At 58.1% G+C, this 20,395-nt stretch overlaps 2 protein-coding genes across 3 annotated transcripts; both read right to left on the minus strand.

Annotated features, from left to right (window-relative positions):
* Positions 1-3,836: 3,836 nt before the first annotated feature.
* On the minus strand, positions 3,837-7,242 carry SLC7A4 (solute carrier family 7 member 4). Its single transcript, XM_086623400.1, has 4 exons — positions 6,261-7,242; positions 5,475-6,151; positions 4,565-4,673; positions 3,837-4,030 (listed from the first exon to the last, which is right to left on the minus strand). Exons 1-4 carry the CDS (start codon positions 7,240-7,242, stop codon positions 3,837-3,839), a joined length of 1,962 nt encoding a protein of 653 aa, XP_086479526.1.
* Positions 7,243-12,646: 5,404 nt separating this feature from the next.
* Positions 12,647-19,388, minus strand: LOC104380109 (protein DGCR6). Of its 2 annotated transcripts, none has more exons than XM_086623600.1 (5): positions 19,231-19,355; positions 18,977-19,137; positions 18,231-18,331; positions 14,835-14,971; positions 12,647-12,943 (listed from the first exon to the last, which is right to left on the minus strand). In XM_086623600.1, exons 1-5 carry the CDS (start codon positions 19,353-19,355, stop codon positions 12,793-12,795), a joined length of 675 nt encoding a protein of 224 aa, XP_086479726.1. In that variant the 3' UTR covers positions 12,647-12,792. The 2 variants fall into 2 exon arrangements, with proteins under 2 accessions (XP_086479726.1, XP_086479727.1); XM_086623601.1 differs by having other exon boundaries at positions 12,796-12,917; positions 14,831-14,971; positions 19,231-19,388.
* Positions 19,389-20,395: the final 1,007 nt, after the last annotated feature.

The following is a 20,395-nucleotide window of genomic DNA, read 5'->3' on the forward strand; positions in this document are numbered from 1 at the left end:
GCTGCATTTCAGGGCTGGGGGAGGAGGGACAGGGGCTCATTCGGTGTCTCCACCATTTAAACGTGGTGCGTAGCATCCCTAACATCAATTTCTGTCCCTAGTACAACTCCTGTGTTATTCCTCCTCTGAATTAGCTTTCTCCTTATCCCCTTGCACCCATTTCATGGGAACTGCCCTCCGGTGCTCCTCCTCTGCCAGTCCTGCCAGTCCAGCAGCATCGTTGCTTGGGCTCGGCCACCCCGGCCACCGCCTGCCCACTCCCGCGCTGCAAGCGGGGGATTTATCACCCAGGGACCACGGTGACGCTCTCAGCCCAGCCGGGAGCACGTGTTGCCCTCCCAGGTTGCCGGAGCCCCGGCACCGGCCATTACACCGCTGACCTACATCCCTCTCCGATGCATTTTAATGAGATTGATTCCCATGCAGTCCAGCTAGGCCGATTAGACCATTTCAATGAATCCCAGAAAACACGATAGGGTTTTTTTTTTAGACTAATTTGGAGAGAGATACTCCTATGGCAAACGGGCGTAACGTCAGCCGCAGTGAAACGGCGAGCTGCTGTCTCCCCGTGCTCCGTGAAACAAGGCTGGCTGAGCTGCACACGGGGGTGGTTTGTTTTTAAATCTGGCTGGATCACGCACACGGGGGTACAGATGGGGGAACTGGTGGGGTTTTTTCTCCTGCAATTACAGGCTGCCATCTTAAAGCACTGCTGACGGTGTTCGGTTTGGATTTTTTTTTTTTTCCCTGCTGATACAATTGTCAGGAACAAATCATCGTAGCAGGGCTGCCTTGGTGCCAAGTGCTGCTGACAAACCCCCTTATTTTTTTTTTGGTGTGCCTTAACGGGTAGACAATTTACAGTCAATACATGTCCTGCACCTGTGCAGGACACGTTACTGCAGTGGGACGGTGTATGGCACAGATGAACCGGCCAATTTTGTAATCCTATTGAAAAAAAACCCTCACAAGCGTGCTCGAGGGGGCACGCTGGCCTCCCAGGCTGCCGTTCATCGCGTTTCAACCCTTTAATTCCCTGCCAGCCGTGTCCCCGTCACTCCCTGCCTCTCCCTGGCCGGTGCTGGGGGTGGGGGTACCCTGTATCCACGTGTGCTTTTTATGGCTGCATCTCAGCAGGACTTTCTCTGCATTTTTACAAATGAAAGTTTTAAAACTGATTAAATATCGATGGCTATAAGGCTCATTTGCCAGCTCTCAGGTCTTGGCCGGTTCACAAGGCTGACCAAGGGCCCGTGCTGGGTGAGCCGGGCCCCGGTGAGAGCCGTGAATGTTTTGTGATGCGACCTCCATGGCCTTTCCTCTGAAAGAGAACAGAAAAGGTTCTGAACCTCAGCCTGTCCTGCTCTGGCGGGACTTCTACTGCTCTTCCCAACCCTGCGCTGGGCTCCCCTGCTCCCGACTGGGCGATCGCTACGGTTCTTGCTCCTCGCCTTTATCCTGCCGACGACGGATTCAGAGCAGAGATTAAACGCCGACAATTGATAAGGAGAGTTGAGTCTATCATCTGCCCCCCCAGATACCTGTTGAATACTTAAATTTTTTAATAATGACTTTGTTACCAGGGAAAGGACGTTTCCCTCGTGAAGGACGGCAGCGCGGCGGGGGGTATCTCTGGGTTATCTCAAGCGACTCACGCTTTAATTCCCATTATCCGCGCCGGCTCACCAGTTCTCCCGGCCGTTCGGCTCGTGACCCTTGGCAGCTTTAGCGACCCTGTCCTGGCACTGCTCAGCACCAGCCTCGCTGTTGGCAAAGGGGTTCGGGCCCGTCTGGGTGCACATATATTTGTAAAGCTCAAGTTCCAGGCTGCATTTGCACCACCCCCCCTTGTTAGGGGGTGGTCCCAGTTTCTGGGAGTCCGGCTGGAGCCCATCCTCATGAACGAAACGCCCGTGCCAGAGGAGCAAAGCTGCTCTCGGCGGTGCCCGGTGGGCCTGGCCAGGCGTTGTGCAGCTCACGTGTGCCAGCCCAGCTCCGGAAGGACGTGCTGGTGGCCGGGAAGCGGGGCTCCCGGCACAGTGAGTCGCTGTGCCTGGCTCCTGCCCATGATGCCAGAGAGCAGCCACGGGCAGGGTCGGCACAGCCCGGGCACTGCCCATGGCTGCTCTCGCAGGGCTCGGGAGGAACACGGCTGCAGGACGGCAGGACTCTCCCTCTCCCCGAGCTTTCAGGGCATTTTCCGGAGCATTGGCTGGGTGAGCGGCTTCCCCACACGGACTCTTGTAGGGGACACGCACGGCACAAACAACCAGAGCCATCACAGAACCAGTGTTTATGAGGGTGACCGAGTCAGCCCGTTGCTCACAAGCCACTACACAGAGGTGCCAAGCAGGGCCACAGCACGGCGGGGACGTGCCGCTCCGGCGGCAGCGGCGCAGGGGCGAGGCGGGACACGGAGCAGCGCTGGCAGACAGCAGGGTTCACCAGGGAGCTGGCACATCGTACAGAGACCCCAACATGGCCCCTCAAGACCCTCCCAGGGACTGGCCAGCAAGAAGCAATGGGACCAGCTTGCCCGCAGACCCCCGGCTCCTCGCAGGATGCAGATGATGGTTGTTGCACGCTCAGCAGGACTGCAGGGAGCAGGGTGTCCGCACTGCAAGACCTGGCAGTTCGGCAACCTCATGTTTGCCTGATTGTTTCCTCCATGTATTTCTCCCAAAACATGCTAATCCCCCCTTTCCTTCCATTTTAGGCTGCCCATGGGCAAACCAGCCAGGGGTGGCTGCCGCAGTGCTGCTGGGGACCCCCAGGACACCGTGGCAGCCGGGGTGAGCCCCAGAGCACGGAGATGCTCGCCGGGGAGGGGACAACGCCGAAAAGCACCTGCAGAGCTTGTCCCGAGCCTGGGAGGGACATCACGGGGGCTGAGCCCCCCGTGCCGGGGCAGGCAGCAGTGCAGGCTGTGCTGCAGGCGTGCAGGGGAGCCGGCACCAGGCAGCTCAGCCCAGGGATGCTGCTGGGGGACCTCTGGGGACAAGGCAACAAATCGGGGGTCCTGAGCACCCACAGCCAGCACAGGGCTGAGGCAAGAGCCTGGCCCTCGCAGGACCTTTGAGATGGGCATCCAGATGGGCAGGGCCCCAGCCCACCCTGAAACAGCCGATGCCAGCGGCTGTGAAGATGGAGTTGGGCTTCTGCCATGCCAGCCCGCTCGGGCACTCCCAGGGTCCCTGGCCAGCCACTCGCTCTGGCCACGGCCTTTCTCCACCTCATGTCCCCGTGTCTCCTCACCCCTCCTTCAGCCCAGCCCTTCAGGAGAGCAACCCTGGGGATGGGGATGGGGATGGCAGGGATGCAGTGGGGACGCGCGTTTGGCCCCTGCCTCCTTCTGCAGGCGGGCAGGGAGCTCCGCAGGGCTGCGGCACGATCCCATGCTGCAGCCAGGAGGAGACCCAGGCCCGGTGGTGCTGGGCTGCCTGCCCCGGTCCCCAGGGACCCTCTGCATCCCTCTGCATCCCTGCTGTACGGACAGCCCAGCAGAAAGGAGATTTGCTGGACGGTGCCCGGGTGTGCTCAGGGGAAGGCAGCGAGGACGTGGCTCCTCGTGAGCAGGGCAGGCACCAGGCTGAGACCCATATCCTGAGGGATGGGGATGGGGGAGGAGGGAGCCAGCCCCGCCCCCCCAGGCTCTGTGGGCAGCTGGTGGGGAAGGGTGAGCATCCTCCACATCTCTGGATGGGGCCACGTGCCCAGGGCAGCACTGGTGGCTCCGCTGCTGAAGGGACTGGGAGGAAGAGAAGGGGGGTCTCTGACCTCGCCATGGGGAGGGGGTCAGATGCTCCCATAGCCAGGTGCCCACGTGCCCCGGGGTGTCATCTCTTGCAGTCTTCAGTGTCGGTGTCCGGCAGCCCAGCGGCGGGCTGGGAGCTGGGCTGGACCGCCTGCACCCTCTCCTCCAGGCTGCCGCTGGGGAACACCACGTAGCGGGCGCTGACGCGCTGCGGCCGGGGCTCCCGCAGGTTCTCCTTGCTGTGCCAGATGCCGTATCCGAAGTAGACGAGCAGCCCTGCAGCGGGGGACACGGAGGGCAGTGGCTCAAGCAGAGGCCAGCAGCTGGCACGGATGCAGCCGGCATCCCAGCAGAGCAGCATGAGCCACCGCAGTGGGGTGGGGGGGCTTCAACCAGCTGCGTGCAGGTGGAAAAGGATCCTGCAGCGTGTTAAGAGCAACGAGGGCGACCCCAGTCCCCGGAGAGGGAAGCCCCTCGCTGGGAAGGGCTCCTCAAGCCCCAGGGAGCCGCCTCAGGAGCAGGGGGTGGTTCTTGTCCAGAGCTTGAAGGAGGATCCTAACCTTAACAGGAACAAAGCGTAACGCTCTGGGAACCAGAGAAGGTTGGGGAGATGCTGAGAGACCTCAGCTTGCATCTCCGGAGGGGAACTGGAGGTGGAAAGGGGCCCAATGCACTTTATAAACCCATCACTGGGGGAAAAGAGCTGCTGGAGCTGCTGGGCGGTGCCAAGACAAGCGCGGCTCCCCAGTACCCCGAAGCAGACACCCCCCACCCGGGGCCTGAGGCTCACGCCACGGCGGGAGCACTCACCTAAGAGCAGCCAGACGGCGAAGCGGAGCCACGTCATGTAGCTGAGCTTCAGCATCAGGTAGATATTGAGGACGATACTCAGCGCTGGGGAGAGGGGTACCAGGGGGATCTGCGGGAGAAACGGAGCCGGGGTGGGGTGGTGAGACTATCCTTAAAACCATCGAGACAAAAGCCTGGTGAATGTAGGGGACAAAGTGACTTTCACCCTGGGCTTTCTGAAAAGGACCTTTTTTCGGGGAAAAAGGCAGCCTGAAGGAACAAGAGCCAGTTAGGAAGCCAGGAGCTGGGAGCCGGGCTGCGCGCTGGGCCGGCGGGGTGGGCACGGGCTCCGGAAACAGCCCGGAGACACCGTCACAAGGAGCAAACAAGCCCCAGTGCAATCCAGAGCCAACGTGGTCCTCGCTGGAGAAGCCGGGGTAGGGGCACAGCAGGGAGGTGGCGTTACCGCTGGTGTTACCACCGGTGTTACCGTCCACGCGGCTGCACCGCACCGGGGCCGGATGGGCTGGAAACCAGAGAGGGGGGAGCACAAGAGGCACAAAAGTGATTTGGAGGCTGAAGAAAAGAGCTCCACCACGTAGCTCAAGGGCAGACCAAAGGCCGGAGGGGTTGGGACTAGGATGGGCAGGAAAGGAGCAGGGGGCTGCAGGATGCAGAGGAGGGAGCCCAGGGTGGGCAGGAGCGATCCCATGGGATGGACACAGACTCCCAGAGATCAGTGACCATGGAGAGTGACACCGCAGGCACCAACACCTCCCCACACCCGGTGCTTGCTGACACTCCTGCTCCTCCTTCAGCAGTCATTGTGCTTCAACCAGACCAGGGTGACCGGAGCCTCCCGTGGGTCCATCAGGTCGCACCCCACTGACTCTGGCAGAGGGATTAATCCTGCCTGGGCCCCTGGGAGTACCTGGAAGGTCTGCGTGCCGTGCTGCTGCTCGTGCGCCCAGATGAGGAGGAGGCTGAGCAGGAAGCCTAGGCTGAAGAGGACCAGCAGCAGCGAGTAGCTCCAGGTGGGCAGGTGGAGGTGGGTGTTGCCGAACACCAAGATGGAGCAGAGGCAGATGGCAGACACCATCAGGGTCACCACGGCCACTGTGACCACCTCACCCGGGTAGAAGTCGCTGAGGAACTCCAGGTAGGGCTCAAAAGATGCCTTCAGCTGTCCTGGATCCCGGTGCTCTTTGCTCTTGTCCCTGTCCACCAGCTGGAGCTTGTCGGAGAAGGACTCGTACTCCTTCAGCTCGCCGGCAGATGGACCCTCGCGGGACTCGGGGATGGGCCGGACATCGGCTGCCGGCGCAGGGGCATCCGTCTTCTGCTGCTGGAAGCGCAGGACGATGATGCTCGCAGCCACGAAGGTGTAGGCCAGCAGTGTGCCGATGGACAGGAACTGCACCAGGGCCTCCAGGTCAAAGACAAGGGCCAAAAGGGCCATGAGCAGCCCAAAGACCACAATGCCGACGACAGGCACCTGCGTGCGGGGATGCACTCGGGAGAAGACCTGGAAGAAGAGCCCGTCCTCGGCCATGGCGTAGACGATGCGCGGTAGGGAGAAGAGGTTGCTCAGCAGGACCGTGTTCATCGCTGAGGGAGGGGCAGAAGAAGGAGGACCATGTCAGACCCAAACCGTCCTGGTTCCCAGCCCCCATCACAAGCAGGGTGGGCATCTCCCACTGCCGCTGCCCGTACTCACCACAGATGGAGCCAGCGGCCACCAGGAACCCTGCCCAGGCATAGCCCCTCCGGTAAAACGCATCTGCCAGGGCAGAGTCGGGGTCCAGCGTGTGCCAGGGCACCATCAGCGTCAGCACCACCGACACCAGGATGTAAGCCCCAGTGGCCAGCCCCAAGGAGAAAGCGATGGCCCTGGGGACAGCACGCTGCGGGTTCCTGGCCTCTTCGCTGGAGGCCGCGATGACGTCGAAGCCCACAAAGGCATAGAAGCAGGTGGCCGTGCCGGCCATGATGCCTGACAGCCCGTACGGGGCGAAGCCACCCTCCTGGGCACTCCAGTTCTTGGGCTGCGCGAGGATGAAGCCCATGATGAGAATGAAGAGGATGACACCCATGCTGATGGCCGAGAAGACGTGGTTGAGCCAGGAGGACACTTTAGCCCCGAAGGAGATGAAGGCAGTGGCTATCAGCAGGATGGCGGCTGCAAGAAAGTCGGGGTAGCGGGCCAGGAACGGCACCTGCCAGGTGCCCACGTGGGTCTCAGTGAAGTTCTTTATCTTGTGGTTGAAGATGGAGTCCAGGTAGCCGCTCCAGGCCCTGGCCACCGCGGCTCCCCCGATCATGTACTCCAGCAGCACGTTCCAGCCGATGAGGAAGGCCCAGATCTCACCCACGGACACGTAGGTGAACATATAGGCAGAGCCCGTCTTGGGTACCCGGGCTCCAAACTCGGCATAGCAGAGAGCAGCCAGGAGCGAGGCAAAGCCGGCAATGATGAAGGAGACGATGACGGCGGGGCCGGCGATCTCCTTGGCCACGGTGCCTGTGAGGACGTACAGCCCGGAGCCCACCATGCCCCCAATGCCCAGCAGCGTCAAGTCGATGGTAGAAAGGCATCTGTTGAAGGATGTCTCCATCATGTCGTCCTCCAAGGTCTTCACCCGGTTGAGTTTCTGGCAGAAGCGGGTCAGGTCGGCAGAGCGAGGCAGCCATCTCGCCATCCTGGAGGCAGCGGGCCCTGCCTTCCGGCAGGGTGAGGGGCTCACGGCAGCGAGACCCTGCCCGGAGACCTGGCGGAGGAGCAGGAAGGTGTGAGCATCCCCTCTTGCTGGGAGCTATCAGGTGGTGGGGAGAGGGTGGAAAAGCCACCAGGGCACATTCAAGGTGTCCCTCGCTCCTCAGCGTGAGTCTCAGCACTGGAGCATGTCCTCCTGCCGGGGGGTGGCACAGGACAGCCAACCACCCTCCGAGTGACCCGCGATTGTGCGCCAGGAGGGAGGGAAACCACAGCATCCCCAGGGCAGCATCTCCCAGGCTTTTGTTTTTAAAAGGGAGCAGCGTTAAAGCCCAAACCCAGCTGCTCCGGTCCTGTTGAAGGTTTCTTTGGTGCTTCCCCTCCACCTTATTCAACATCTACCTGACCTTCTCCCTGGTTTGCTGGCAGCCCACCGAGGGGGCATGCAGTGTCTCCCCGCTCCCAGCATCTCGTGGCTTCCCCAGGGAAAGCCCAGGCGTGGCGCGGAGACGTGCAGCAGGAAGGCGAGCACAGCTCCAGCGAGGACGTGGGCGTCCCCAGCCAGACCAGGAAACATATCCAGCGCCCAGGGACCAGCTGGCAGCCGCCGGACGCAGCTCTGGGGACCTTCAGGTGCCGCTTCACGGCTGCTCTGCGGGGCGGTCTGTGATTTCGGGGGTGCTCTCCCCTTCCAGCCACCCTCCTCCCCACGCCAGGCTACGTGTCGCCCCGCATCCCCAAACCACGAGTCCCGCTCAGCGGGCTCGTGCCACTCGGTGCTGCCCAGCTCCCTGCGTCCATCCGTCTCGGGGGCCGAAAGGTCCCGGAAAGGCCACCGCGAGCTGACGGCATGACGCTGGCCCGTGGCGACAACAGGCCTGTTGGCACCGACCGCGCTGGCTCAGACTCCCCCCGGCCCTGCTCGCCCCCTGCATCCGAGCCCCCGCGAACGGAAGGGCTGGCGGTGGGGGGGCGCCCAACCCCAACGCACCCAACAGCCGCAGCCGGGCAGGACGCGGAGCTCGACACCCGCCGGGCAAGCGAGGCGGGGCGGGGGCGGGGACCCTCGGGCTGGGGAGGGGGTGGTTCAGTGGTTCATCCTCCGGATCCATCCCCGGGTGGGAGAAGGGGAAAATGTCGCCCCTGCTCAGCCCCGGCGCGATACCGGTCCTCGGGCAGCGTCCGGCCCCGGCCCCGCTCCGCAGCGCCCGCGGGCGCGCCCCCGGCCCCGGCCCCGGCCCCGCCGCCCGGGGCGGCCCCGCTCACCTGCCCGGGCGCGGCCGGGGGCACCGCGCGGCTCCGGCCCCGGCCCCGGCCCCCACCTGCTCCGCGCCGCCACCGCCGCCGCCGCCGCCGCCCCGGCTCCGCCTCCCCGGCCCGGCGGAAGGGCGGGGGGCCGCGCGCGGCGGCTGCGGGAGCCCCTCGGGGGCCGCCCGGGAGCGGGGCGGGGGCGGGGGGAGCAGCAGCCGCGGCAGGAGCCGCCCCCGGAGCCGCCCCGCGCCGGGAGCCGGGATGCTGCTCGGGCAGGGCGGGCGGCACCGGCCCCCGCCCGGCGGTGTCTTCGCCGGAGCGCGGAGCAGAGGTTGGGGTAACGGGGGAGCACCCCCGAGCCCCACGGAGAGGGTGACAGAGTTTTGGTGGTGCACCCAGAGAGTCGTGATGGGGCCCTGCCCACGGCAAGGGGGTTGGAACGAGATGGTCTTTAGTCATAGAATGGTTTGGGTTGGGAGGGACCTCAAAGATCATCCAGTTCCAACCCCCCTGCCATGGGCAGGGACACCCTCCACTACACCAGGTTGCCCTTGAACACTGCCAGGGATGGGGCAGCCACAGCTTCTCTGGGCAACCTGGTCCAGTGCCTCACCAGACTCAGAGTGAAAAATTTCTTCCTTAGATCTCATCGAAATCTCCCCTCTTCCAGTTTAAAGCCATTGCCCCGTGTCCTGTCACTCCACACCCATGTCCAAAGCCCCTCTCCAGCTTTCCTGTAGCCCCTTTAGGTACTGGAAGGTGCTGGAAGGTCTCCCCGGAGCCTTCTCTTCTCCAGGCTGAAGATCCTGAACTGCCTGGGAGACCGGAGGTTTGTTGCTGGTGGTGGCAGGATGCTCCCTTCCTAACATCTCATTTGATTTTCTGATGGCTACTGAGCACTAATGTTGTTTCCATGGGCCCATCAGTCATCACCCTAAATGTCACTCCTGAGTGATAATGGTCAACTCAGAGCCCACCATGCAACACTGAGGGCTCCCGCCTGCATGGATTCGCCCTAATCCAAGCTGAATTGACCTCCTTATGTGGAAGGGACCTCATTATCCTCATCAGCCTGAAGTTCAGAAAGAAGAAGCAGGAAACACAACTTGTCCCTTCCTACCACCCATCATTCACCTTCCTCTGGCTCATGGGTGAACACAGGGCTGGCTTGGAGCTGTAGCTCTTCCATCAGTCACCTCCATCCTCTCATGCATCCCCTCTCCACATCACTTCTGGCACACAGGTGGACTTGGGCAGTAACTTAAGTCCAGCTCTGCAAGTGGCTGAAGCCACCTGAGCTGCCACCACAAGGGGCATGTGTTCCTGGGGGACCAGTTGAGAGCTCAGGGGCTGCACAGATGGTTGAACCACCGAGCTGACAACCAAAATCCAGTCATCTTTCGCAGTGCTTCCAGCTCCTTTGGCTCACCAGGTGGGACCCTGGCCCAGCCCTCACTGGCACTACCACCACCACAGCAGCACTGGCACAGTCCGTGCTGGAGGAAGGCCTCACCCTCTAGTGACACAAAGGCACTTGCTCGGAAAATATGTGCGTGTGCTTGGTGTTGTACCATCCAGCAGTGCTTTGTGGGGAGGCTGAGCAAGTTGTTCTCCACCGAAATCATGCTGACCGAATACTCCCTCATCATCAGCTCTCCCAGGTGAGGGATCACCAGCTATCCTTGATACCTTTAGGTGTGCCTCAAGATAACCTTTTCCACCAATTTAACCACATCTGACCACCCTGCTGCTCTCCACCTGGCACAGAAAGCCCTTCTGAAACACTACCTGACTGCAGGCATGGAAAATTTCAGCTTGGATCAGCTGCTTGGCAGAGCCATCGGCAACCAGATGGTGGGAGCGGGAAGCCCAAGAGCTGCCGTTGTCATGGCAGTGCCAGAGCAGCCCACCACGGTTTCCAGCACCAGCTGTCCCCGAGAGAGATGGCAGCAGAGATGGCAGAGACCAGCTCTCCCGGCTCCTGGGCTCTGGACCAAGGTGGGCTCTGCTCTTCACGACACCGGGCAGCGAAGCGGGGCTGAACCCCCCAGCAGCAACCGAGCTGCTGCGTTAGCTGCCCACAGGTGCCCCCAGCAATGCAAGAGTGCACTTGTCGAAGGAGGAGGGGTCCTTCTGGGAGGCAGCGCTACCCCCAGCATCAGCCAGGGCCCGTCATTCATCCCTGCCTTCCTCATCACCACCTCGGGAAGCAATTTCCTTGCTAATAGCTCTGGTCAGACACAGAGGCACATGGACACCTCCTTCACCTGCTCAGCAGCAGAGACTGCTGGGTCTGTGTGTCCTCACAGGCAGGATGAAGGTGTCTCCAGTTGCCCACTCCACTCCTCGTGGTCTCAGCAGGCAAATGCAGGGCTCCCAGCTGAGGGTCGAGTGGCAACAGAGGATGAAGTGGTTCATGGGGACCCTGCCATGGTGCAGGTCCCACATCAGCCGCTTTCCAGCTGTTGATTTTCCCCCAGGAGGTGGGGACCCCACAAGAGAGGTACCTCGTGTCTCCAGCTGCTGAACCACAGCAGCACATTCCTGCAGGGAAGAACCCACCCGTGATGGAAACTGGGGTGTGCCTCAGCCCTGAATTTGCAAAAAACTCTTTGGTCCTTGTAGCTGCTCATCTTCAGTGTGCTTGTCTACAGCAGCGGGCAACCACCACCACCTCGCCCTACCAAAAGGCCACCCACAAGCTCTTCCAACACCTTTGCAGGTTTCTTTACTTTAGCTGGTTCTCCAGCTGTACCTGGCTCTCTCTCTAGCTTCAGTGATCTGCTTTCACACGTACAGAAGGTCTCACACTAACTCAATCAAGTGGTACCCACCCACTTCCCAGCCTCAGTAATTAACATACTGGATTTTCTCACTCTGCCTTCTGCAGTGAGAAGGGATTGCTGCAGTGAGACCCGAGGACACAGGCAAGAGCAAACAGCAAAACACAGGAGACACCTCCCAGACACAAGCCTTGCTCTGGAAACACCAGAAAACCCTTGAACAATGACCTGGGTGTAATCATAGAATGGTTCGGGTTGGAAGGGACCTCAAAGATCACCTAGTTCCAACCCCCCTGCCATGGGCAGGGACACCCTCCACTACACCAGGTTGCCATTAGGGTTCAACACCCCATGGCCCAAGTCTTTGAGCCACCCCCAACAGCTTCTCTGACTTGAGCTTCATCCATGAAGAACAGAACTGCTACAGACCCTCCCTTACACCATTCCGTTTCCTATGGGTCGTCAACATCCCACGCGGCACATCTCTCACCAAGTGTTCGGCAAGTGCCCCGACTCCTGTGCCAGGGGTGCGACTCGGGCTCTCGGGGTCATCAGCTCAGCCCTGAAAGGTCTCAGAAGCACTCAAGGCTCCCTCTCCCCAGGTACTATCTAGCACAGCCCAAACCCCACGCTCATCAAGGAGGGATGGGACAAACATAATGGCAATTGTTGACACTTAGAAAGCTGCAGCCCCGGAAGGCAGGACAAGAGTCATTTTATTTCTCTCCATTTGGAAACTGGTTTGAAGTAACAAAGCAAAAGCTCTCAAACCTTCTCTGCTATCCAGGTCAGGTGGGAACACTGCAAACGTCACAGTCTGGTAACGGTGGGCAGAGGTCTGAAACCCTCCGTTAATAAAGCCGAGGCTGGGATCTGCCTAGAGGTCTCTCTGGGAAAGGTGTGCCTGTTTCAGAGGCTGCTTCTGCCTCAACACACAGAGAAGCATCTTCTTGTAGATAAACCTTGGCCTTTTTTTCCCCAGCTGCCAACCATCTGCCATGGCGAGGCGGCACCGGATGGTGAGTCCACTTTCCTTCCCTCTCCCATACGGCAGCTCCTCCCCTCTCCCACTCCCCACCAGAGATGCTCACACCTCCTCCTTGAATCGGAAGAGGGGATTGCAATTTGGAGGAGACCACACTGCTCACCCGTTCAGCCTGACTCACCTAAACACAGGGCTCACCCATGAACAGCCGGGCTGGGTTTGCTGCCTCGGGGCCTGGCCCCATCTGCCCTGGCGTGGCACACAGCCCGAGGGCCGCCGCGGGCCGCACGTGGTGGGTGAGCACCGTCGTCTCTCGTCGGAGCAGGACGTGCAGCACGCGCTGCGGTGAGGACCAGAGCGGCAGCCTGAGGCTCCCCAAGTGCCATCCCCGCCCTGGGGTCTGCTTCCCCCAGCTCTAAGGTCACCTAAAGGCTTCAGCTATTTCTCCTACAGCCAGTAGCCTCCTCCTGGCGCGACATGAAACAAAAGCATTAAAAGTCTATTCTTTAAAGGGAAGTCAGAAGAAAACTCTGGAAAGTAAACAGCAGATCTGCTCGCTCAGGAAAAAGCCTTCTCGGATTCGGATTCCTTCTGTTGTAACTTCCGAATCAGTTCCAGTAAATTCATCTGTAAAGTCAGCTCCTGCAAAGGAAGGGAGACATTTTTGCAAGAATAAGACGATCCCGCTCCCTGCTGCGGGAAGCAGGAAGGACTGGTTTGAACCACCCACTCATGAGCTACTGATCTTCAGGGAACAAAAGACAAATCATGCAGATACGAAACACGAGTTTCACCTTGTTTAAGCATTTCTATAAAATCCAAGGCAGTAGCATACGAGATCTCCTGCAAACTGTAGCTGTCTTAGAAAAGTCAGGGCTCTACGATTCATTAAAGATTCAGAAAGGTTCGTTCTTCTTGACCGTGGTTTAGTGATAAATGCAGTGAGGGCCAGCCAGTTCCACAGGCTTTCCCTTCTGGAGCAGCCTCCGGGAGCAGGGCAGCATTGTCCCCTTGCACATGGCCAGCCCCATGGCCAGCAGGGCAGCAGTGTCCCCTTGCCATCCCCTTCCACCTCCACCCCAGAGGAGGTTCTCCAGGTCAGCTTGGCTCCCTTCCCTCCTCCTTCAGCAGCATCTTCACGCCCTGGTCCCTGCCCAGCACAGAAGGGCGGGAGGCAGGAGGGATCGCTTTGGGTGCTAAGTGCAGTCTAAGGCACGTGCACACACTGCAGTGCTGGCACATCCAATTTCCTCCAGGTATTTCCTTCCCCTTCAAAAACTCCCTTTTCCGTGACTGCAACCAAGTGGAGACCACCATCTCCTGCAGTCACCAGCTTATGGTTTCCTTACCATCTGCTTGTTCCTTGCTCACATTTAGCTCACAAGCCATTTCGCACAGAGACTACACGGTGGAGCAGCTCGCTCAGTGAGCCCCGTTCTGTGACTCAGGCTGGCAGACACGACATTATGGAAATAAAAATCTATTTTTGCAAAAACTCAACTGCATAAGCAGGCATTTTATACAACAGACTGGGGGGAAACCCATCAGCTGATGGAAAACGCATGGAGAACAGATTCCAGCAGTGATTTCTTATACGATGGTGGCATTTAAAGGTAGAAGCCAAGGTCTGGGCTTGGTTTGCCAGCTATAGTAAAGGCAAACATAAATAAAATCCAGCAAACAGGAACTCTGTTAAGAGTTACTACTTACAAAAATAGCATAAAAGGCAGCAGCAAGAGGGGAGAGAAACAGCTGCTTTAATGAGACAGATAAGGACAGCAGCACACGAAAAATAAGAGGCTTGTTCAAAGCTACACAACCAGGAGCCGTGTGTGGTTTAGAGAACGCTTATTTAACTCACGTGGCTTAATCTGGCTTTTCTCACTAGTAGGTCTTTATCAAAGTCAAATTTAATCAGCTGGAAGAACAGAGTTAAGAACAGCCTGTTTCTGCATTCTCTGCAAACTTCCCTGGCATTACAGTGAGACTTTGGAAGTTTTATTTTTTCATTCCTGTGGCGGCGTTAAGACAACAGAGCAAAACCCAGGCGATTGCTCACAAGTTTTAAGAGCGGATGCACTGGGGAAACCGAGAACAATTTTCTAATCACAATCTGAGATCATCATCTCCAGCAAGTCACATGCACGAATTAACAAGATGCCTAATAAAAAGACTTTTTGAAGGGAATTTGTTCAGCTAAGCAGGTACAAAAGCGGTAAACCTACGCAGCCACTTATTTTAGTATTACTCAGACCCATCCAAGGGTCACAGGACCGCAGGCTGTTGGCACAGCGTTTCTTCCCTCCACACTGGGAAAAACATTTCAGAAAGCTGGGGCTGTTGCCCTGTCTAACGGGTTTCTGCTCCTTTGTTACGAACCTGGTACTAGGTCTGCCCAGGGCACGCGGCCCGTCAGCTGATGAGGCAAAGGACAGATCGTTGCTTCCAACCCAGCGATGCAGAATTCATTAAGAGCAAGATTTTTTTTTTTTAAAAAACAAAGATATTAATGCGAGAGCACTGTCATATCTTACACGCCCTGCCTAAACACCAACCTGTGGGTTGGTGGTGATGTAGAAGCCAGACACTCCAGCCTTCTCCAGGGTGCTCTGCTGGTCTATCACTTTTTGGTCCAGTTCCAAGACTATCTTCTCATCCATCATTCGCTGTTCCTCTCGAATCCGTTGCTCTACAGCCTGAAAAAGAGAACAGTCGATGAAAAAAAAAAAAAAGTGGAATATCTGCCTTCCTCCTATATTTTTCTCATCTCTCAGTCTTTTACTGAAACCAAAGAGCGAGTAGATCCTGAAGCACCCGAGTCCCAAGGACAGCAGAGGGCAGCAAGCACAGCCCCAGACCTTACCTCCACCGCTCGCCATGTCTCACAGCAAAGCCACCACTCAAGACAGTGCAAGGAAATCGCTGGCACCAGCCTGCTTTCTGTGGGGCTGGGGGGCAGGAAACGCCACGAGTGACACATCGGTACCGGCACGACTTCTCCGGATGAGCCAACGTCTGAGCAGCAGCCGAGTGCTCCAGCAGTACGGGCTCGAAAGAAGTCAGCAGTTCAAGAATCACATCCCCCTCACAGGGCTGGTGAGGCTGAAGACAGACTTGGAGGAGTAACACAGGCCACCGAAGCTCACCAAGGTGCCGGCTCAGACACCTCCCTAAGCCTTCATGTTCCCTGGACACTAACGCACAGACCTGGAGCTGTAAGTCATATCCAGATTCCATTTATTCACCACAGGAGGCAAAATCCTCAAAAACTTAGAAAGTTAAGTGGAAAGCCAGTTTATTTTGTATTGACAACAGCAAGCTGAAGTCTCACTTGGGACTACAGTGTGCTGGGGCTCTATTTTTGGCAGGCCGAGAACGTCATTGAGCACCGACTGCAGCAGAGCCTCAACCAAGAGAACGTGATCCCTCCTGCCTGGCCAACATCTGCCCCCAGCTCAGCAGAGAACCTGCTGCATTGCTTCTGACGGAGAGACGGAGCACAGCGACGTCAAAGGCACGCTGGAAACCAGGAGTGGTGGGTGTGCTCAGGCAACAAAACCTTACCAGGCTGCACTGAGCAACAGGCTTCTCCTGCAAGCCACAGGGAAGTCGGGAAGCATCACATCCCATCTGAAGTGACAGGTTTTAACGCTTCACTCATGCGCCACTGCCCCTTGGTAACACAGTAAACAGAGGCAGGCATTTAGCTGGAAGCATTCCCGAGGGTAAGTTATCCTCACTGCACAGAAAGGGAGAAGTCACAAAGTCTGGGATTTCCTACACCAGTGGCTGGTGGCTTACAAGGCTGGGGCAGATCCGTCCGAGAGCTGAGCTGACAGCCCGTGCGCTGCTACAAGTCCTGGGGCAAACCCAGGGTTTGAAGGACGGAGGTCTGAGTCCTGAACAGTCTGGAAAAGAGCCAAGGTTTGCCTACGGCACGGACTATCAGCGGCTGTCTGCAAAAGGCCTGACCTAAACAAAGAGCAATTATTACTTCACACGGAGCAGGACGTACCTCATGTAACCTTTCTTGGATGTACAGCAGTCAATTCACATCCTACATTTTTAATTACATCCATAGGTTTGGGAAAGCTTTAAAAGCTACATGCTATAAAATGGGGGGCTGCAGGACTGTGATCCACCAAAAGATAACCATACCTCTGCTGCTCCACAGAAAACAGGGACAGGATCTGATTAGAATAAGCGTGAAGAAATTCAAGACAACTTAAGCCTCAGTAAAAGGCAAGGTAGAGGGGCTAATTGCCTTTCCCTGTGGGATGCTAATGAACCTAAGAAAGCTCTGTCCTTACATGTTCTTCATTCTAGAGACACTCTTTGTGGGAGATATTATTCCACGCTCTTTGTGGAAGATATGAAGGATTCAAATCCCTCATTCCCCACAGATTTTCCTTCCTCTCGTCTGACCCAGGGGAGGGAGGAGGCACCACACCATTGCCTCCTCCACTTACTCTGCTGGAGGAGTGACTTTCCCTGGGTTTGAAAACAACAGATTTAAGTGTCTACATACTGTTTAGGGTTTGCATCTGATTCTGGGCTACAGAAAAGTGTGAAAGTCTGGGAGAAAAGTAAGGCTTAAATACAAGGTTTGCTTCATCTCTGGTAGCTGGTGACCCTGTATGATGGGCAAAGCTTTTTTAAGTACTATGGCATCCACTAGAAAGCCAGACATCTAAAAAACTATGTCTTGTATGATCTCTCTTGGGAGTCCTATCCCAAGCTATCTCATGGCATCTGGTCTTCAAAACCTTTAACCCCAGAAGGCAGCTTCAGTTAGACATGTACCAACTGCTACGGAGATGATCGATCTATTCCCCAAATGCTCTACAGCAGAAATATCAGAGGATAAAAAAGAGAAGAAATAACTCTAATGGGGAAAACAGAAGAGAAAGGCAGAGGAAAGGTGGAAGGAAGAAGTTGCCCATCATGTAAGACAAGTAATGACACATATATGGTCCACTTAACGAGTGAAAACAATATTGGAAATGCTTTAAAACAGGCAGTATAGCTTATTAGTTGCTGCAAGTATAAGTTACTTGGAGACAGAAGTAAAGGGACAGCTAACAGAGGTCCAGCCTGGCTTTAGTCACCTTGATGGGAAACAAGGGACGTGGCAACACCAAGACAAAAGATCCAACAGTGAGCACTGGTGCAGTGCGTGACACAGGCAAAGGTCAGGAAAGAGCCTGTATTTAAACAGTTATCTGTTTGCCTTATGTGGAGTAAAGAAACTTTTCCCCTACACGTAAATTCCATCGATTAAGATAACCAGCTACTTGCAATCTCCTTTACCTTATAAAACCGCCTCTATCTTATCACTAATGTACAGGTAAATTCTTTGGGACTGAACCTGCTGCTCGTGCTGAAGTGCCTTTCTCCAAATGCCTTGAGACACTTGAAGAAACTATTTCTATGCTTACGTATCTCAAGGTATTTCCTCCTTATCAGTGCTACTAAGTAAAATGTGATTTTTTTCAGTATTCTCTGCTTTCTACTGGCTATGAGGTAATGGCAGATTTCACATACCTTCTCCACGTTTTCTATCAAGTTGCTCTCCATATATTGGGTTCAGCCCATCATATAACAAAGAATCGTTAAAGCACTGTGGAGAGCATCACTCTTTTTGAGTGGGCTCCTGAACTTTCACGATTTCCAGGTGACACCTGGACCCTGGCTATCCTAGACAGCAAGGGTCTGTGCCCCCCACTCTTGGGAGGACAAAGGGTAGAGCAAGAGGAGGGGACCCTCGAGTTAGGGTGGGGAACCTAGGGCTGTGCCAGTAAGATCAAGGCTCCGGGGTGGGACACGACTAATTAAACCCCCTGGAGATGCTGCGATGCAGGAGCGGTCCCACAGCAAAGGGGCTGTGAGCCCCCTGGGACGGGGACACAATCTCCATGCCAGGAGAAGGCTGTGCCCAGCCTGGCCCCCCCTCACCTCCATCTCCCGCTGCTGGGCGGCACGGAGGAGCGGCAGGTTGTGGGGTCTGCAGCACTGCTGGGCCTCCTTGTGCCGGTGGAAGAGCTCCTGCTTCAGCCCTGCCATGGGGACAGGCTACAGGTTAGGGCACGCTGCCATCACATCCCTTCCCTCCCCGCTACCTGTCCCCGTCCCCAGTGCGCCCACTGCCAGCACCCCCCAGCCACCCCCAGTGCCCCCACCACCAGCACTCCCCAGCCTCCCCCAGTGCCCCCACCACCAGCACCCCCCAGCCACCCCCAGTGCCCCCACCACCAGCACCCCCTAGCCTCCCCCAGTGCCCCCACTACCAGCACTCCCCAGCCTCCTCCAGTGCCCCCACTGCCAGCACTCCCCAGCCTCCTCCAGTGCCCCCACTACCAGCATCCCCCAGCCTCCCCCAGTGCCCCCACTGCCAGCACTCCCCAGCCTCCCCCAGTGCCCGCACAGCTTGCTCCCCCCCCGTCACCCCTGCACCTCCCAGATTCCCAGGACCTGCCACCCCTCCGCAGCGTCCCCATCACCTCCCTGCGGTGTCCTCACCACCTGCCCCCCCCCCCCCCCCCCCGAGTCCCCCCAGCACCCCGGACTGCCACCCAGTGCCCCCTCCATCCGCTCCCCCTCGGTGTCCCGGGCCCACCCCCCCGGTGCCCCCACCGCCCTCCCCCAGTGCCCCCCGTGCCCGAGTGCCCCGGGATCGCCCCCCAGTGCCCCCCCCGGCGGACCGCGGTGCTCGCTGTGCAGCTGCAGGCGCTGGCTGTAGAGGTTCTTCTCGGTGAGGTGCTGGATCTCCAGCAGGCCCTGCACGATCTCGAACACGGTCCCGTCCAGCAGCGCCAGCGCCAGGTCGCTCAGCGTCGTGTAGGAGAGGCGCTGCTGGCAGGAGCTGCCGCCACCGGGGGACGGTACCGGGTCAGCTCCGGCCCCGGCCCCGGCCCCGCCGCCGCGCGCTTCCTCCCCCCCGCCACCCCCCGCTCACCTCGGCAGCGCCTTCACCAGCGCCTGCAGCTCCGACAGCAGCCGGTAGTGCCGCTCCTGCTGCCGGGACAGCTGCTCCGCCGCCGCCTCGTACCCCCCCGCCCCGCCGCCACCGAACCGCTCCATCGCCCGCCGCGCCCCGCCGCGCTGTGCGCATGCGCGCACGCACCCGCCTTCCGCCCCTCCGCCCCGCCCCTCCGAGCCTCCCCTCGCCCCGCCCCGCTCCCGCCCGCCCCTGCGGAGCTCTCGGCGCGCGGCCCGAGCATGGATTCATAAATTCGTGGATTTCTATGTTGGAAAAGACCTTAGAGATCATCGAGTCCAACCATCCCTAATCCCCATTAAACCATATCCCTAAGTAGTTCATCCACCCTATTCTTAAACACATCCAGGGATGGGGACTCAACCACCTCCCTGGGCAGCCTATTCCAGTGGCTGACAACCCTTTCAGAGAAGAAATACTTCCTAACATCCAACCTGAATCTCCCCTGACTAAGCTTATGCCCATTTCCTCTTGTTCTATCACCCAACACTAATGTAAAGAGCCCTTCCCCCACCTCCCCACCATCCCTTCTCAAGTATTTGTAGGCCGTAATCAGGTCTCCCCTCAGCCTCCTCTTCTCCAGGCTAAACAGCCCCAACTCCCTCAGCCGCTCCCCATAAGTTTTATTTTCCAGCCCCTTGACCAGTTTGGTCGCCCTTCTTTGGACCCGCTCCAGGAGCTCAATATCTCTCTTAAAGCGAGGGGCCCAAACTGGGCACAATATTCCAGGTGCGGCCTCACCAGTGCCGAGTACAGGGGCAGGATCACTTCCCTGCTCCTGCTGGTCACACTATTCTTGATACACGCCAGTATCCCATTGGCCTTTTTGGCCACCTGGGCACACTGCTGGCTCATATCAAGCCGGTAGTCAACCAACACCCCCAGGTCCTTCTCCGCCAGGCAGCTCTCCAGCCACTCCTCCCCGAGCCTATAGCGATGCTTGGGGTTTTTATACCCCAAGTGAAGGACTCTGCACTTGGCCTTGTTAAAGCTCATGCCATTGGCCTCAGCCCAACGATCCAGTCTGTTCAAATCCCTCTGAAGGGCCTCCCTACCCTCGAGCAGATCGACACAGCCTCCCAGCTTGGTGTCGTCCGCAAATTTACTGAGGGTACATTCAATC

Source organism: Tauraco erythrolophus, chromosome 19, assembly GCF_009769465.1.
Source record: "Tauraco erythrolophus isolate bTauEry1 chromosome 19, bTauEry1.pri, whole genome shotgun sequence".
Taxonomy (NCBI): Eukaryota; Metazoa; Chordata; class Aves; order Musophagiformes; family Musophagidae; genus Tauraco; species Tauraco erythrolophus.

Bases quoted from the DNA above. Each gene is read 5' to 3' on its own strand.
- SLC7A4 (XM_086623400.1), bottom strand. From the start codon at position 7,242: ATGGCGAGATGGCTGCCTCGCTCTGCCGACCTGACCCGCTTCTGCCAG. The intron at 6,152-6,260 runs GTGAGTACGGGC...CCCCTCCCTCAG, and splicing joins GGCCGCTGGCTCCATCTGTG to CGATGAACACGGTCCTGCTG. The intron at 4,031-4,564 runs GTGAGTGCTCCC...CCCCCGCTGCAG, and splicing joins CGCCGTCTGGCTGCTCTTAG to GGCTGCTCGTCTACTTCGGA.
- LOC104380109 (XM_086623600.1), bottom strand. From the start codon at position 19,355: ATGGAGCGGTTCGGTGGCGGCGGGGCGGGGGGGTACGAGGCGGCGGCG. The intron at 18,332-18,976 runs GTCCGCCGGGGG...TCCCCATGGCAG, and splicing joins GCTGCACAGCGAGCACCGCG to GGCTGAAGCAGGAGCTCTTC. The intron at 12,944-14,834 runs ACAGGTTGGTGT...CGTCTTATTCTT, and splicing joins TTCTACATCACCACCAACCC to GCAAAAATGTCTCCCTTCCT.